This window comes from Mchenga conophoros, linkage group LG15 (genome assembly GCF_057382185.1).
Source record: "Mchenga conophoros isolate Kocher_MC1m ecotype Shallow Benthic linkage group LG15, M_conophoros_male_GT1.1, whole genome shotgun sequence".
Taxonomy (NCBI): Eukaryota; Metazoa; Chordata; class Actinopteri; order Cichliformes; family Cichlidae; genus Mchenga; species Mchenga conophoros.
In genome coordinates, this window is record NC_140540.1 from 19,438,033 (window position 1) to 19,456,514 (window position 18,482).

Sequence of the window (18,482 nt, forward strand, 5' to 3'; positions counted from 1 at the left end):
AAACAAAAGCCACACACCCTATGAAGAATAAATCCAACATGCACTTGTGGTACTTTTCTTAGTAAGAAATGGTATAATCTAGCATATTGCTTTTAAAAGGTACCAGGCTTGTAATGCTGTAAGTTAGTAGTGCATGAGTTAGTCTTTAACATAGTGTGTCAGTCCTTTTTCACTTCTACTCTTTCACATGAAGCCCTGGACCTTTTTAGTTTAGACTGCTCAAAAGATAATGACTTTTTTAATTTGGACTAATTTACAAGGCTATGATTTGGAAACTCACTGCTCTTTCACACCAATGGAAATCATAAAGCAGCAGCAAGACCCTAGCACAGAACAAAGCAGGCATCACTGACAATAGACATATCACTGGTTAGGTAAGGCCTCTCTCTAAACCCCCCTGGCTAGAGGGAAAAATGTGTATTGCATGACCAGGTGGGAAGGGGTTGCTGGAAATTGCGAGGAGTCAAACACCACTATCAAACTCTCCTGGCAGACTAGTAGCAATAAAAGTCATGTGTGCAAAAATGAGCTGAGATTGACAGCTTTGGACATGCTAATCTACACTTAAATAGCACATATAGGCTATATGTGATAATGCTTTTGAATGTGTAGAGATGTATCAGGTGATTTATGTTGGCATTGCTCTGTGGCTAAACTGGCCTGTCTGAACTGATACTAAGTACCATTTAAAACTTTCTTATACAGAATGAGAATGCCATTATGGCTTATGGTGAGGCAGGCTTTTCTCAGTTACATTTATTTGGTCTTATCCGAGTTAGACTTTAAATTTAGGGCAAAGAGAATATTGGTGCCAGACTGATACTCGGCATTGGCAGGTGCCTCAGGTGAGGTAATACATTTAGCATCTAACTTGCAATAATGACAAAAGTGTTTAAGATTTGATTCTTCAAACTGTATAGATACATTTCCTCTGTATGTGTACATTGTAGCTCTGCCTGCGTATATGTGTGTGGCATCATGTATTAGTAAGTGAGCATTAATATTCTGTGCCAGGCTAGTCTGCAACTTTAAGCTTTAATACCAGCCCAGAGACCCGTGTTTCAACTCAGTGAGAGAAGGGAACAGTGATGTTTACGTACACACTTACACACTTACACACATACACACAGTGATAAATATGGAAATTTCTTTCTGTCTCAAAGACACAGCAATGAACATGCAAATGGTTCTCCATCAAACACGCACACTTGAAGCTAAGGTGTTTCTGTGATGCTGTGCCATCTGTCTTCTGGTATTTTAATGGAACTTGACGGGAATAGACCGCTATACTAACAGTATTTTCCCCTTAAAGTAGTCGTGTTTTAACAAACTTTGATGCACCCCGTCTGGGACTCTTCTGCTCCCCGACCTGTGACTTAGCTGCCCTTCCAGAGATCTCCGGAGCTTCTGTTGTTTGGATGTGAAGGTTAAAAGCAGTCCTTGTGAATAATACACACATTTTGAACCTGTGGGCCCGAAATGGTGCACATACGTTTGTTTTCGTTAGTTTTCAACCTGAGTTTGTTTGTTTGAGTTGTTAGGTAAAGTTTGAATTCCCCTTATCCTCTCTCTTTGCTACTACACTTCTGTGCTTCTTTTGCTATTTGTGGCCTATTTATCATAATGTGAGGTTGTTCTCCTCTGCTGTAAGGAAATTACAATGATTAGGAAGGAAGAAAACAACAGGCAGAACCATGTAAACTTTTGTATAGAGAAGGAAATCAAAATGGTAAATTTTAATGTACAGGGTGGGCCATTTATATAGATACAATGTAATGAAATGGGAATGGTTGGTGATATTAAAGTCCTGTTTGGGGCACATTAGTATATGTGAGGGGGCAAACTCCTCAAGATGGGTGGTGACCATGGTGGCCATTTAGAAGTCGGTCATCTTGGATACAACTTTTGTTTTTCAATAGGAAGAGGGCCATGTGACACATCAAACTTATTGGTAATGTCACAAGAAAAACAATGGTGTGCTTGGTTTCAACGTAACTTTATTCTTTCATGAGTTATTTACAAGTTTCTGACCACTTATAAAATGTGTTCAATGTGCTGCCCATTGTGTTGGATTGTCAATGCAACCCTCTTCTCCCACTCTTCACACACTGATAGCAACACCGCAGGAGAAATGCCAGCACAGGCGTCCAGTATCTGTAGTTTCAGGTGCTGCACATCTCGTATCTTCACACCATAGACAATTGCCTTCAGATGACCCCAAAGATAAAAGTCTAAGGGGGTCAGATCGGGAGACCTTGAGGGCCATTCAACTGGCCCACGGCGACCAATCCACTTTCCAGGAAACTGTTCATCTAGGAATGCTCGGACCTGGCACCATCCTGCTGGAAAAACTCAGGGAACGTGCCAGCTTCAGTGCACAAAGAGGGAAACACATCATCATGTAGCAATTTCAAATATCCAGTGGCCTTGAAGTTTCCATTGATGAAGAATGGACCCACTATCGTTGTACCCCATATACCACACCAAACCATCACTTTTGTTGTTCCAACAGTCTTGGAGGGATCCATCCAATGTGGGTTAGTGTCAGACCAATAGCAGTGATATTGTTTGTTAACTTCACCATTCACATAAAAGTTTGCCTCATCACTGAACAAAATCTTCTGCGTGAACTGAGGGCCCTGTTCCAATTTTTGTTTTGCCCATTCTGCAAATTCTGTGTGCCGATCTGGATCATCCTCGTTGAGATGCTGCAGTAGCTGGAGTTTGTAAGGGTGCCATTTGTGAGTAGCTAATATCCGCCGAAGGGATGTTCGACTAACGCCACTCTCCAGTGACATGCGGTGAGTGCTACGCTGTGGGCTCTTGCTGAATGAAGCTAGGACAGCCACTGATGTTTCTTCATTAGTGACAGTTTTCTTGCGTCCACATTTTGGCAAATCCAACACTGAACCAGTTTCACAAAACTTAGCAAGCAGTTTGCTAACTGTTGCATGGGGGATGGGTGGTCTCGTAGGGTGTCTTGCATTGAAATCGGCTGCAATGACCCGGTTACTGTGTTCACCAGATATCAACACAATTTCGATCCGCTCCTCACGTGTTAACCTCTTCGACATGTCAATGGCTGTGAACAAAGTGAAACTTGTAAATAACTCATGAAAGAATAAAGTTACGTTGAAACCAAGCACACCATTGTTTTTCTTGTGACATTACCAATAAGTTTGATGTGTCACATGGCCCTCTTCCTATTGAAAAAACAAAAGTTGTATCCAAGATGGCCGACTTCTAAATGGCCACCATGGTCACCACCCATCTTGAGGAGTTTGCCCCCTCACGTATACTAATGTGCCCCAAACAGGACTTTAATATCACCGACCATTCCCATTTTATTACGGTGTATCCATATAAATGGCCCACCCTGTAGAACAATTTTAAAGTGCTACTAGAACCAGTATGCTTTTTCTTATTAGCACTTGAACATTGGAAAACTGCAATTAGACTTCTTAAATCAGGCACATTTGCTTGGTCTGACGGATGATTCAGGAAAAAAGGTTTTACATCCATTGATCCATCCACTTTCTTAATTATTAAAAGTCTATGAAACTGCCACTATAATACCATGTTTATTATACAGGTAAGTAGGCACTGATATCATGCATTTCCTCTTCTCTTTCCCCTCACCCTAGCCTGGTTCTCAAGTTGTTAAAAGAGGGTTCTTCCTTGATGGAATCAAATACTTGCTTATGGGAGATTGTGTCATTCTTCAGGTTTTCACTAATATTGTAGGGTCTTTATTTCACAATAAAGTACCATTAAGTCAAGGTTATAAACTGTAAAAGTACAACTACTGCTATGCTTCAAACATACAAACTTGTAGATTATTTGTTGTCATCTAAACTCCTGTGATGCTCTCAGCTGTGCTCATAAAAGTGATGGAATAGTTGTGTGAGGGCTGAAAAAGATTATAAATCCTATATCCTCACCAAAAAACCTTGTTTTTTGAAAAATTTTGTTTTTAGCCTGTTTTGGGGGTGCAAATTCAAATCAATTCAGTTTTATTGAAGGAAATGCTATTTGCATCATGGGAATCCCCCAGCAGCTTACACCTATTGCAGCATAACTGAGGGAGGATTCAGGGTCACCTGATCCAGTCCTAACTATATCCTGTCACCTTGTACATTATTGGATCTTGTTCATAACAAATTAGCTACACCCCATTTTTGCTGATGTATTACTGAATCTGATTCATTCGAAATCAACAGGTACAAGCCTGCCAACAGCAGTACCTCGTTCTACTTTGTAATAAGCAAAAAGCAGAAAAAAATTAAGTTGGAAAAGAAGCATGCACTAAAAATTATAATAATAATTGGATACATTGAAACTAGAATGTTCAAGGAGGAAAACACAGATTTTAGTGGCCGATGTCCCCTGAGACAAACTGTGGCTCAGGTGGGAAAGAAAAGGTCTGAGTTATTAAGTTATTTTGAAAATAAAAGAAAGCAGGTGGATGGTGAATAACCTTTGGCTCTTTAAGTATAAAATAGTATGCATGGGTTAAGCACAGATTTATTCTTTTATAAAAAGAAAGATCCATTGTGAGAGGCCCTGCTGAAAAGGTCTTTCCAGTATCACCATTATAGGGTGTCAAATGCTGCTGTTTTATTACATTAGGTTTTAGATGCCAAAATACTATTTGGTTATGTTTAAGAAAAGCATATGAGTTGGGTTACCTCTGCACATTAAAGACTGACACTCACCTGGTGTGTTTAAATGTGATGCCAGTAGCCTTTTATAATCATCTATATGTGAGCTGGAGCTGAAACGCTGGCATCCGTGCCATTAACCCAGCCTGTTATGGCACCAATGCCAAATGACACCTTGTGTTTGTCTGGGAGATTCCACCAGTGTCTGACAGAAGGACTGTGTTTCACGCTTGCTTGACTCTCTTACTAATTATTTCTGACTGTCTAAATATCTGTCTAGCAGTTTGCTTAAAGCTTACTGAATCCTTTAATCCTCTGCAGCACATGCTTAACCAAAATCTAAGTCTACTTTGCTTTCATCAAAATATGCTCACTTGTAAGAATCCTCCACTTTTTTCTGTCTCTGAAAACAAACTAAAAAGCTTTAAATTAGCAGTGAGTTCTTCCCTCAGCTCCTTTCCATCGATTCTTTGCAGCACTGGCCATTAAAGCATGAAAACATTTTCCATAAGGCCTCTGAATTATTTGATTTGTTGAATGCAAATTTGAGACAATGCACTGCTTTTAAATGCACAAGCATGCCTCTGCACTAATGTGAGGACACACATTAGCCAGAACACAGCTGCTGATTCTCTCAGATACACACACACACACACGTACACACATTCCCTGCCACACTCTCTAATGATGGACTAAATAGCTTGTTAATGCTTTGATGAGTTTTTAAACAGCTTCCAAAGGACTCTAAAGAGCTAGGTGTTGATAAACTCTTCTGTGGCTGTTGTAGGAGTTAACTTTATCCAGTTCTTAGAGCTCTTAGAGTTGTTAAGAGGTGTCGCTTGAATTGTTTTGATATTTATTTTTGCGTCTTCGATAAGCAGTCACATGGAAACAGCTACAGTGCAATATACCAAACTATATGGGACTGTTACACAGGCTCATTTTACATTTTTAAAAAGTCAGGGAAACTCATAGTAAACTATTTATACATGTATTCTTAAACATCTTTCTGGTAGTCTTTCTGGGTTGTCTTTGATTTTTTTGTACCCTTTGGAACAGTATTTTAATGTCAATTTCGGAAGCTGGCTTACAAAGGAAAAATGAAGCAAATTGCAGTAGCTGACAAATTAAAATACATAAATACATTTAAAAATTGGTTAAGAGTAAATGAAAGACCAAATTTGTGTAAAAAAACAAAGTATTGGTGTTACTGTTGTGGAATACACTAACTCTAATAATCCAGTATAGACGCAAGAGTACAATGAGTGTTTACAATCAGGAGGAGGAACATTTCCCTGAAGTTCCTCAGTCTCACTATGAGCTTTGATTTAGTCTTGTACATGAACTTTTCAGGGTTCTGTTGAATTCTGAAATTGAAATTCTGTTGATAAGTTGATAAAGACAAACGGGCGTTATCAGGGCTGGACTGGGACAAAAAAATCAGCCCGGGCATTTTGACTAGAGACCGGCCCACCAGGTATTATAGGAAAATCCATAAAGCCTTTAAATGAAAACAAACGCTGTTGTGACAGTGATGTACACTGCCTTGTTGGTATTAATGTATCAATTGAATAAACTTAAACCTACAGCATCCTATTCCTCCCTATTCTAGTTTTCTAAACAGTATTTAGCAGAAATATTAAACAACCTAACTGCCAACTCGTAGCAAAAAAAGAAAATAAAAAAAAATAAGGAACCACCCCCCACCCTCCGCCTTAATTGACATAATTAACTTTAATTTAATGTATGTGTAAAACAAATGCACAGAAATCAATTGTTTTTCTACAATAATTAAATAAATTCAACATCTTTCATCAACAGAACTGCAGACTGCACGGATGGTACCTTCCCAAAGGGAAAAAGTACTATAACTTACTAGGTTGTATATTAGACTTAATATTTACTACATACACTAATGGGCTTTCACACATTTTAGATCAGATAAAAACTTTAGTTGTAAGATTCAGATAATAATTTATTAAAAACTAGACATTTGAAATGAGAATAAGAAAGAAAGTAAGACTTTGTGCCCTCCTTTCCCTGTTAATGCCCTACCTGGCCCCTATCCATCCAGCCCAAAGTCGATCATGACCAATTAGCCAATCCACCACCTTTCTTTGTTTATACCATTACAAAAACCCCAAACAAACAAACAACAAAACATCAGCCCATAAAAACAAAAAATCACCATGGCCAGTCCAGCTATGGGTGTTATAACTTTTCATAAAAGTTATAATTGATGACTATAACTATAAATAATGACTTTTTCGGTTGCCAAGCATTTCCTGTCAAAAGCAAAAATAAATAAATACATAATTTCATAAATAATTTTTTATTGCAATCTTTACATTAAATGGAGTTTAATTAAACCGTTAATTGAATATTTGTTGTATTCTCACTATTATATTTTAGCAATAAGTAGTAAATGCATGTTTTTGTGGTTAATAGACTTTCCAAAATTAAGGCAGAACCTTCAGTTATCAGGCTCCCTCTCCTCTGGAACCCAATTTGGGTTCAGGAGACAAACACTTTTAATTTTAGTCCTAGTAAATCTTAAAGTTAGAGCCAGATCAGGTGATCCTGGATCATCCTTTAGTCAGGCTACTGGGGGGACTTTTCATGATGGATTGAGCACTTCTCCTCCTCCACTCGCTGCTTATCACTTCATTAAGATTTGTCTACTCTTTCTGTGTTTTATTCATTGCTGTTTATGATCTCTTTGCTCTCAGTTTTTGTCTTCTCTTTCCCTTACTTCAATTAATTGCAGCAGATTGCTGACTCTTCCTTAGCCTAGTCCTGCTGGAGGTCTCTTTCTTTAAAAATGGGAGCAAGTGTTATCACCACGAGGAGCTGTTAATAGGGAATCCCTGGTCCAAGTTAACATTTAGTTTTTATTTTATTTTTATGTTTTATCTTTATTCTACAGTGTGATGCAATTGAAATTTGAGAGAAAATTCATTTTCTCACAGCAAGACCTTCTTAGTCTGAGTGCTGCTGCTAATGTCAGCCAATGTTTACCCACTTCTTTAATACTTTGTAATGAAGCAGAACAGATGACTGTGTGTGTATATGTATGTATATATCCATCCATCCATCCATTCGCTTCCGCTTATCCTTTTCAGGGTCGCGGGGGGCGCTGGAGCCTATCCCAGCTGTCATAGGGCGAAAGGCAGGGTACACCCTGGACAGGTCGCCAGTCTGTCGCAGGGCTAACACATAGGGACAGACAACCATTCATACTCACATTCACTCGCACATTCACACCTAGTGGCAATTTGGATTATCCAATTAACCTATCCCCACAAGCTGCATGTCTTTGGACGGTGGGAGGAAGCCGGAGTACCCGGAGGGAACCCACGCAAACACGGGGAGAACATGCAAACTCCACACAGAAAGACCCCGGTGGGATTGAACTCAGGACCTTCTTGCTGTGCGGCAACAGTGCTAACCACCGTGCCACCGTGCTGCCCTCTATGTATGTGTGTATATATATAACACCCAGCACGCCCCTGCGGGCGGTTTATCCTTCAAGCTCGGGTCCTCTACCAGAGGCCTGGGAGCTTGAGGGTCCTGCGCAGTATCTTAGCTGTTCCCAGGACTGTGCTCTTCTGGACAGAGATCTCCGATGTTGTTCCCGGGATCTGCTGGAGCCACTCGCCTAGCTTGGGAGTCACCACACCTAGTGCTCCGATTACCACGGGGACCACCGTTACCTTCATCCTCCACATCCTCTCGAGCTCTTCTCTGAGCCCTTGGTATTTCTCCAGCTTCTCGTGTTCCTTCTTCCTGATATTGCTGTCATTCGGAACCGCTACATCGATCACTACAGCCGCCTTCTTCTGTTTGTCTACCACCACTATGTCCGGTTGGTTAGCCACCACCATTTTGTCCGTCTGTATCTGGAAGTCCCACAGGATCTTAGCTCGGTCATTCTCCACCACCCTTGGGGGCATCTCCCATTTTGACCTCGGGACTTCCAGGTTATACTCGGCACAGATGTTCCTGTACACTATGCCGGCCACTTGGTTATGCCGTTCCATGTATGCCTTGCCTGCTAGCATCTTGCACCCTGCTGTTATGTGCTGGATTGTCTCTGGGGCATCTTTACACAGCCTGCACCTGGGGTCTTGCCTGGTGTGATAGACCCCAGTCTCTATGGATCTTGTGCTCAGAGCTTGTTCTTGTGCTGCCATGATTAGTGCCTCTGTGCTGTCTTTCAGTCCAGCTTTGTTCAGCCACTGGTAGGATTTCTGGATATCAGCCACCTCCTCTATCTGCCGGTGGTACATACCGTGCAGGGGCCTGTCCTTCCATGATGGTTCCTCGTCTCCCTCCTCTTTCTTGGGTTTCTGCTGCCTGAGGTATTCACTGAGCACTCGGTCAGTTGGGGCCATCTTCCCAATGTATTCTTGGATGTTCGTTGTCTCATCCTAGACTGTGGTGCTGACACTCACCAGTCCCCGGCCCCCTTCCTTCCGCTTAGCGTACAGCCTCAGGGTGCTGGACTTGGGGTGAAACCCTCCATGCATGGTAAGGAGCTTATACTGTGTATATATATATATATATATATATATATATATAAACACACACACACACACACACACACACTGTATATGTGTATATATATATATATATATATATATATATATATTAGGGGTGCAACGATACACAAAATTCACGGTTCGGTTTGATACTTTGGTGTCACGGTTCAATATTTTTTCGATACAAAATAAAATGTTCATGCCTTTTTAATTTGTCATTTATTAAAATTATAAATATATTTTATATTTTAACTCAAAAGTACAGTTTTTAAATTTAACCCTAACCCTTGTGCGTGTTTTTTATTTTGACAGCGAATGCGCACCTGTGGACCACTTATGTGCACCCCTGGTTATTTAGCTCGTCATATTGCAGCCACAGAAATTAAAAAAGCAGCAGGATATATATAAAGTGCATAAAGTGCAGCTTTATGGTCCATGAAACCATAAAGCTGCACTTTCTTTTTGCCTTATAGTCTGATTTGTCATAACATTTCCGTTTTGTGGTAAGCTTTTCTTTGGCTGTCACTTCCTCACCCTGACCTGTCTTATTTGGCTCAGCAGAACTAAAATATATATCTGTCTGTGAAGGTTCTCAGTCATCCAGGTCATCGTAGTCAAATATATATCCTGCTGCTTTTACACACGCACTCACATAAGCTCAGCGATTCTCTGCGCGATCAACCTCTCACATGTTTAAGCTTGCTGCGGGAGATTTCACTTTCACACTTCACATATTTGCATAGTAAGCTAACGATTGATAAGACGATGTCAGAGGAATTGGTGCACAAATTATCATCACTCACCAATCAGTGCTGTCGCTCTCTATACACAGTTCTCGCGATTGCAAAGTAAAAGCAAAAAAACAAGCGCAAATTCAAACGCGATTTCAATATGTCACATATTGACAGTGGCTCACCGATGCCAATGACATAATTACCCAGCTACATTTCCGAAAGAATGCAAAAGCATCCATCCATCCATCCATTCGCTTCCGCTTATCCTTTTCAGGGTCGCGGGGGGCGCTGGAGCCTATCCCAGCTGTCATAGGGCGAAAGGCGGGGTACACCCTGGACAGGTCGCCAGTCTGTCGCAGGGCTAACACACAGGGACAGACAACCATTCACACTCACATTCACTCGCACATTCACACCTAGTGGCAATTTGGATTGTCCAATTAACCTATCCCCACAAGCTGCATGTCTTTGGATGGTGGGAGGAAGCCGGAGTACCCGGAGGGAACCCACGCAAACACGGGGAGAACATGCAAACTCCACACAGAAAGACCCCGGCCTGATCGTGGAATTGAACTCAGGACCTTCTTGCTGTGCGGGAACAGTGCTAACCACCGTGCCATCGTGCAAAAGCATTGACATATATTTTTCCTTCCTACAATAGCCGGACGGGCAGGGCAGAGAGAGGTTTTGGTAGCCCGACTGGAAAAATCGCTAGCGTCCTAGCCCCAGGACGTCGGGCTAGCGATTTTGCGAGCCCTGTATCTGATTGAGGAATCACTCATCTTTGGAAAAGAGAGTTTATTACAGAGAAATGTCTCTTTCCAAAATAAAAGCTATACTATCCGCTTCTTCTGGGCTATATTCTCACAGCATATTAAACATATCAGGTCCCCATAAGGAGAATCCTGTGCTAACGGCTGTCTAAATGACTCGGGTAAAGTTAGTAGCATGCTTCCTTTTGTCTGCTCCCACTTGTCTTTGCACTAGGATGATGTCGGCGTAAATGTGCAGTCATATTCGTTGTGTTCCCACTAGTGCTTTCAGGTTAACCTCGTTAAAATGACCTTAACGCCACAACACGGCAAATCTCCGTTAACGAGCTGATAGCCCCGTGCATGGGGCTAGACGGCCAACACGTTAACGAGCTAACTGCGCTAACACACTAGCTCCCATCCATGTAATTGAGCATTGCGTGGCACATCCAATATACTGTTTTACTTTAGTCCATGACGCGCTTACCTTCAGGGTCATACGTCACATGAAAACCAAAATAATTCCAAACGCCAGATCTGAATGAGGGTGGGGGAGGTTCAATTTGCCATGTTGCAAGGAGAGCTTAACTTCTGTCTGGCTAGCTTGCCCTGCACTCTTCCTTCTGACTATGCTATCTGTGTGGAGCGCTCAGTGGATCTGCGCTCGACAGTGCAGCCTAGGCGGAGTAGTCGAACGCAGATTCACTGAGCGCTCCACACAGACAGCATCGTCAGAAGGAAAGTTGATAAAATAAATTACAAATGTTGTATTGTTCGATACATATGCGTACCGAACCGAAAGCACTGTATCGAACGGTTCAATATCGATACGAATATCGTTGCACCCCTAATATATATATATATATTAGGGGTGCAACGATATTCATATCGATATTTAACCGTGTGGAGCGCTCAGTGAATCTGCGTTCGACTACTCCGCCTAGGCTGCACTGTCGAGCGCAGATCCACTGAGCGCTCCACACAGACAGCATAGTCAGAAGGAAGAGCGCAGGGCACCTCCCCCACCCTCATTCAGATGTGGTGTTTGGAATTATTTTGGTTTTCATGTGGCGTATGACCCTGAAGGTAAGCGAGTCATGGACTAAAGTAAAACAGTATGTTGGATGTGCCACACAATGCTCAATTACATGGATGGGAACTAGTGTGTTAGCACAGTTAGCTCGTTAACGTGTTGGCCGTCTAGCCCCATGCACGGGGCGATCGGCGGTAGCTCGTTAACGGAGATTTGCCTTGTTGTGGCGTTAAGGTCATTTCAACGAGATTAACCTGAAAGCACTAGTGGGAACACAACGAATATGACTGCACATTTACGCCGACATCATCCTAGTGCAAAGACAAAAACAACAAGCATGCTACTAACTTTAGCCGAGTCATTTAGACAGCTGTTAGCACATGATTCTACTTATGCTGCTGAGAATATAGCCCAGAAGAAGCGGATAGTATAGCTTTTATTTTGGAAAGAGACATTTCTCTGTAATAAACTCTCTTTTCCAAAGATGAGTGATTCCTCAATCAGATACAGGGCTTGCAATATCGCTAGCCCGACGTCCCGGAGCTAGCGATTTTTCCAGTCGGGCTATTGTAGGAAGAAAAATATATGTCAATGCTTTTGCATTCTTTCGGAAATGTAGCTGGGTAATTATGTCATTGGCATCGGTGAGCCACTGTCAATATGTGACATATTGAAATCGCGTTTGAATTTGCGCTTGTTTTTTTGCTTTCACTTTGCAATCGTGCGAACTGTGTATAGAGAGCGACAGCACTGATTGGTGAGTGATGATAATTTGTGCACCAATTCCTCTGACATCGTCTTATTAATCGTTAGCTTACTATGCAAACATGACAAGTGAAATCTCCCGCAGCAAGCTTAAACATGTGAGAGGTTGATCGCGCAGAGAATCGCTGAGCTTATGTGAGTGAGTGTGTAAAAGCATTTCAGTTCTGCTGAGCCAAATAAGACAGGTCAGGGTGAAGAAGTGACAGCCAAAGAAAAGCTTACCACAAAACGGAGAAGTTATGACAAATCAGACTATAAGGCAAAAAGAAAGTGCAGCTTTATGGTTTCATGGACAAAAGAATTTCTGTGGCTGCAATATGACGAGCTAAATAACCAGGGCTGCACATAAGTGGTCCGCAGGTGCGCATTCGCTGTCAAAATAAAAAACACGTACAAGGGTTAGGGTTAAATTTAAAAACTGTACTTTTGAGTTAAAATATATATTTATAATTTTAATAAATGACAAATTAAGAAGGCATGAACATTTTTTTGGTATCGAAAAAATATCGAACCGTGACACCAAAGTATCGAACCGAACCGAACCGTGAATTTTGTGTATCGTTGCACCCCTAATATATATATATATATACTGCATTTAAAGACCCTGGCACCTGAGTAGTTGTTCTAAGGAAGACATTTTCCACTGTGTGGTTCAAGTTATTCAATTCATTCTCTCCTAAATTACACAAGTGAGCAACATTTTAGCCTTGTTTGCTCTTCTGTGAACAAAGGCTGTTCATTTTCTCCTCCACGATGTTCTTGGTTGTGTCTCTCTGCTTCATAATTTATGAGTCCACACAGCAAATGATAAGCCACACATACTGAACAATTACACCTAGAGGGATGTCTGTATGAGAGAGAGTAGTAGTAGTAATTACTGGTAAAGGCATTTGCAGTTTACATATCACATCACATTTGTCATAATAAATGTTGTGAGCTTGGACTGTCTAGTTAAATACAGGCTTTTCTGCAACACGTGTAAAGCTTCTCTTTTTTCCAGTTTAAAAACATGCAGGTCAGTACATTTGTTGACACTTTTCTCTATTGACAGTGAAACCAATGGCAGTAACATGCAATGCATAGCGTGTTTGCGGAATATGATAATATCAAACCAGACAAGTCAACTGATAATCATCTCATTGAAGATTCACATCATTACACTGATTCTTGTCAATTTCAGGTTAAATTATTGTCTGCTGTCATGGATTCAGTTCTAATTTCTGGAGAATTAGATAAACCCATTACTTTTGTTGTTGATCCATCAGTCTGTATCTGTGTCTACCCTTTTATCCTCAAGCCGTGTTGGGAACCTTTTGAAATATTTTCTGAATCAGACAGTAAACAACAGACAGAGCTGTCAATTACCAACAATATTTTTGTCTGTCTTTCTGTGAGGAGAGCTCTCCAGCTGTATTGTATTTTCTGTGAAATATTTTGTTTTTTGGATTCTGGCTTGTCTTCAGATATAAAAGGGCACATTTTTCACTCTGTAAACCGTATTGATCCATCACTCCTGAAACTATTTAGTGTCTTCTACTGAGAAAACCCTTTTACTTTATAGTGAACAACACTCTTTCTTTTGTTTTTCAGCCAAAATGTTCTGAGTGATTCTATGTGGCACGTATTGATTCTTAATTCTCTTTTACTGGGTATCATCCAACTCTGACTTTGTCTTGTCTGTCTTTATGTGACTTTCCTGCCCACAAGGAGAAAGAAAATCACACAAAACCTATTTAGTATTTGAAAATTACAAGAAAAGTGGAGGGAAGGCTGATTATACACCAGAAACTGGTTGAATAAAGATAACATAAAAGACGTGAAGGAGATATTCTTGATTGCTTTTAATAATGACTGCTATATTTTAGATATCATAACAAATCATCCTCATTTGCATGTGCAACATAGTATCTTACAGTTACAGCTGCACCTCTTGCACTGCTTCACATAGGTATTTGAAAAATATTGTGACATGTATTGTAGTCGCATAACCGGTCCTTCTCATACACTCAGTGCAGATCTTTGAAAATGAACAGTGTTACCTGCACAAGAAAAAAATAATTGTTTACATTATAAATGTACATAAGAGGAGCATGGAGCTTACACACGCTGTCATTCACTTACGGAAACTAGCAGTAAGGAAAAGGTAGAGCTCTATGTGCACACACAGGTGTAAGGTGAGACACCCTGCAGCCCCTTAATGCAAACACTGCGGCAGGTGGCTCAGGAGGTGTGATGACAGTTTAATCAGTTGAGAAATTGTGTTTTGAGAGGATCAGCCAGTCAGTGAGAGTGACGACAGTCTAATATCTAATAAAGACACTTCATAATCTGCACTTTCTGTGCATCCAGAGCACATTTTCTCAGTTTTCTGTTTGGTTAAAATGCACGACTGCCTCCAAAACTTTACTAGAAGACGAACCATTTTAAACAAGGTTATGAATTCAAATCGCAAAACATTTAGCTAGTCATTTTACAGCATCGGTGGCAAGGTGGTTGTCACTGTTGGCTCACAGCACGAGGGTCCAGAGTTTAATTCCATCAGTGAGTTTCCACATGTTTGTGTGGGTTCTCTCCGGCTTCCTCCCACAGTCCAAAGACGTGCCTCTTGCCCTAAGACAGCTGGGATAGGCTGTATCTCCAACTCTGGGGCTTTTATGCCAAAAGACCTCAAAAATCCTCCAATGTCCAAAATTAGGGTTCAGCTTGCATCTCAGGACAAAACAGCTTCACCTCACCAAAACAAGCCAGGTTCCCCGGGCATTTCATTACCGAATTGGCCTCTGGGAAAGGCAGGCGATGATGACATCATAAAAAACAAACCAGGCTTTATTGAAAAGAGTTTACAAAAAAGTCATGTTTGGCAATGAAAGCGTGAATCAGAGGAGCTGTGTGGTGGAGCGAGATTTAATTTTAGCCAAATAATATGTCTTGTTATTCTCAAATTCCCATCTTTAGATGTGACAAGCTGACTTTGTCTTTGTTCATTTCCCTCAGCGGCAGTCAACATGACCTTGTCTTTGGGTGACAAACTGGACGTCTGACATCTTATTATGCTTGCTTCCTCTGTCACACAAATACAAACACATATACGCACACACTGCAACACACAAAAAGTGCAGTGACAGTAAGTGATATGCCAGACGCTTTCTCATCATGAAGACTTATCATACACCCACATTATGGAGGCAGACATTCCAGGCAGGTGGACATGCACATGCACACACACACCTGTCTAGTGTTGAGGTTGTGTGGACAGTTGATCCCCAGACAGATTAGACTCCAAACTGAAATCTCCTCAGGCCAGCCCTCAAATCATGCACATACACACGCACACACACACACACACACACACACTGACACATACGCTGTCAGAGCTTTAAAGTCAAAGACTTTCGACTGACAAAAGTGACTTGCCAGGAAAAAAAAAAGTTGAGTAAAGTCTGAAGTCCAACTATTAGAGTTTATAGAAAACTTTTTTTTAAAGACAAATCATTTTTGATCACTGATGCGTTATCTCTAGATAACCACATTTTGGACGTTAGGCATTACTTATGCTTTTTTTTTTAATTTACAAAAAGTAATGTAGTAATTCTTGTAAATATTAGCATCATAAGTATAATAAATGTTTCTTTTTAATGTTGCACGATCTTGCATTACTGTTCCTGAATTCAGTATTTTATTAGAACATATATAATACTTCATATATGTTCGATTACTTTTATTATCTGCATAGTAGATGCACCTTTTTATGTTTGCTACAGTCTTTTTATCTCACTTTCCAGTGGGAGATGGGACAAAAACTAAATAACACTATACATGGGACATGTGTTACTACTGTCTCTACTCTACACCACAGAATAGTGTCAGAGTTCACAACAACAGCTATGTCAAAGCACTTTCTAGTAAAATAAAGACCCTACAATAGTAAAATAATATTAGAAAGAGAACTCCAAAATCCTCTGTGAGCAGGTACGTGGAGACTGTGGGGAGGAAGAAATCCCATTTTACAGAAAAGACCTAAATCAAAATCAGGTGGAGTGATGTTTCACAACACAGATCAGGTAAAAATTGTCCTGTTCGAACTATTTAACAATAATGCAAATAAAACTAGACTCCAAACGTTAATCGTGTTGAGGTTACAAATGTACTAAAACCTGAGTCTAATTATCTCTATATGAACCTTTTTCCTATGTCATCATTTTATATTAAATATTTCTGTTGTACCAGTATTATCAGCAACACACTTTTCTTAAGACTACAGAATTATGGCAAGAAAAAAGTCTCCCGCCAACGTTATGTTTAATGATTATTCATACCACCATTACTACAGTACATTCATAATACATGTTTTTCTATGACTTCAGGTTCTCAGCCAAGTCCATTATTACTGCTGAATTTTCAGGTTTCTATGTAGGAGCAATGTACAAGGACAAGCGATTGATGGTTATGATTTGATTTTTTTTCTTATTTTTTACAATTTTCTGCAGTCACACTAGCTTCAAGCTGAAATCAGCTAACCTTTGAGTGAAATCTAACTCACTCTACCCTAAGGGGACGCTAACCTGCACTAAAAGAATTTCATTAGAAAAATATTAGCACTGGCCTTCAAACGTTTTCATTGATCTCACTTGACGGACAAGATAAACTATGCTTTCAGATCAATAGTTCTCTCCAACACAGCTGACTGAAGCCTTCACTGAAAGCAACCCAGCATGGACGATTCTCTGTTCTCATATCTTGATCAGATGAAATGTGTTCAGGGCCACTATGTTTGATTTTATAACAGCTGCGGAGTGCTATTTCCAGCACATTTTATTATTTATCCACCATCCTCCATATCGTTTGATCTGAAGGAGGTACCACCCTGACTTCTACATAGACACATTTTAGGAAAGTCCTTGAAAAAAGGCTGCGGTAGTCATTTAAAAGTAAGCTGCTTTTGATTGTTCTGTGAAATTGAGGTTTGGACACTAAGGAGGAAGTGACAAAGTGCGAGCATAGATTCAGCCTGACAATCATTTTTCACTTTGGCCTTTGTTTGTTTCCACTCTATAGATCAGAAAAATGCACTGAAATGTCTTGAACAATGCACAACTTTTAGACATTTGATTATCTTTATTTATCTCTCTTTTCCTCATCTGATAATTGATTCTGAGAATATATTTAAAATATCGTTTCACATAACAAAACCATTTTTACACATTTTTAGTCAGTTTTTGTGCCCACTTTCTAATTATTTTCTAAAAATGTGTCTTTGCATAGGTTTGACTACCAGGAGCTACTTCATAACTCTACCTTCTGCCTGGTGCCACGGGGCCGGCGTCTTGGATCTTTCCGCTTCCTGGAGGCCTTGCAGGTAAATCAGTCAATTGCGTGTGTATGGATAATGTCTTTAAATATTGTTGATTTGTCCATGTAGTTTTATACAGACTTGTATAAAATATGTCATGAGTCACACCTCCATTCACCAGACGGCTTGAGGTTTAATGCTATTAAGAGGTAAAAGGGTTTACAAATAGAGTGCTGCACAGCTTAGTCTAGCAATCACTTGCCAACTGGTTGGGGAATTGACATTTTTCCCTAGCCTGTATGACTGTTGCGTGGTGGCATTATTTTTTGTATCCAAACTTTAGATCATATTCTCACCTCAGAAAAAAAGATTTCAAACAGTGATGTGTGTGCAATCATTTTGTCAGGTTTAGTCTTGACCTACCACGTCGGTATTTTCTATTGAAATTTTTTACTCTCTACTCTCCACCTGAAAGAGAAATAGATAAGAAATGTTAAAATTATACACACATATATATATATATATATATATATATATATATATATACACACATATATGTATATATATATATACACACATATATGTATATATATATATATACACACATATATATGTATGTATATATATATATATATGTGTGTGTGTGTGTGTGTGTGTTTGTATATATATATGTACACATATATATATATATACATACATATATATA

The 18,482-nt window shown here is 40.1% G+C and overlaps 1 protein-coding gene across 2 annotated transcripts in view; it reads left to right on the forward strand.

Moving 5' to 3' along the window:
- Positions 1 to 18,482, forward strand: part of LOC146558206 (exostosin-1) — a 353,884-nt gene that overhangs the window by 273,021 nt on the left and 62,381 nt on the right. For both annotated transcript variants that reach the window (XM_085246143.1, XM_085246142.1), the window contains one exon: positions 17,749 to 17,842. In XM_085246143.1, coding sequence (XP_085102269.1) covers positions 17,749 to 17,842 — 94 coding nt within the window. The remainder of the gene's footprint in view (positions 1 to 17,748; positions 17,843 to 18,482) is intronic.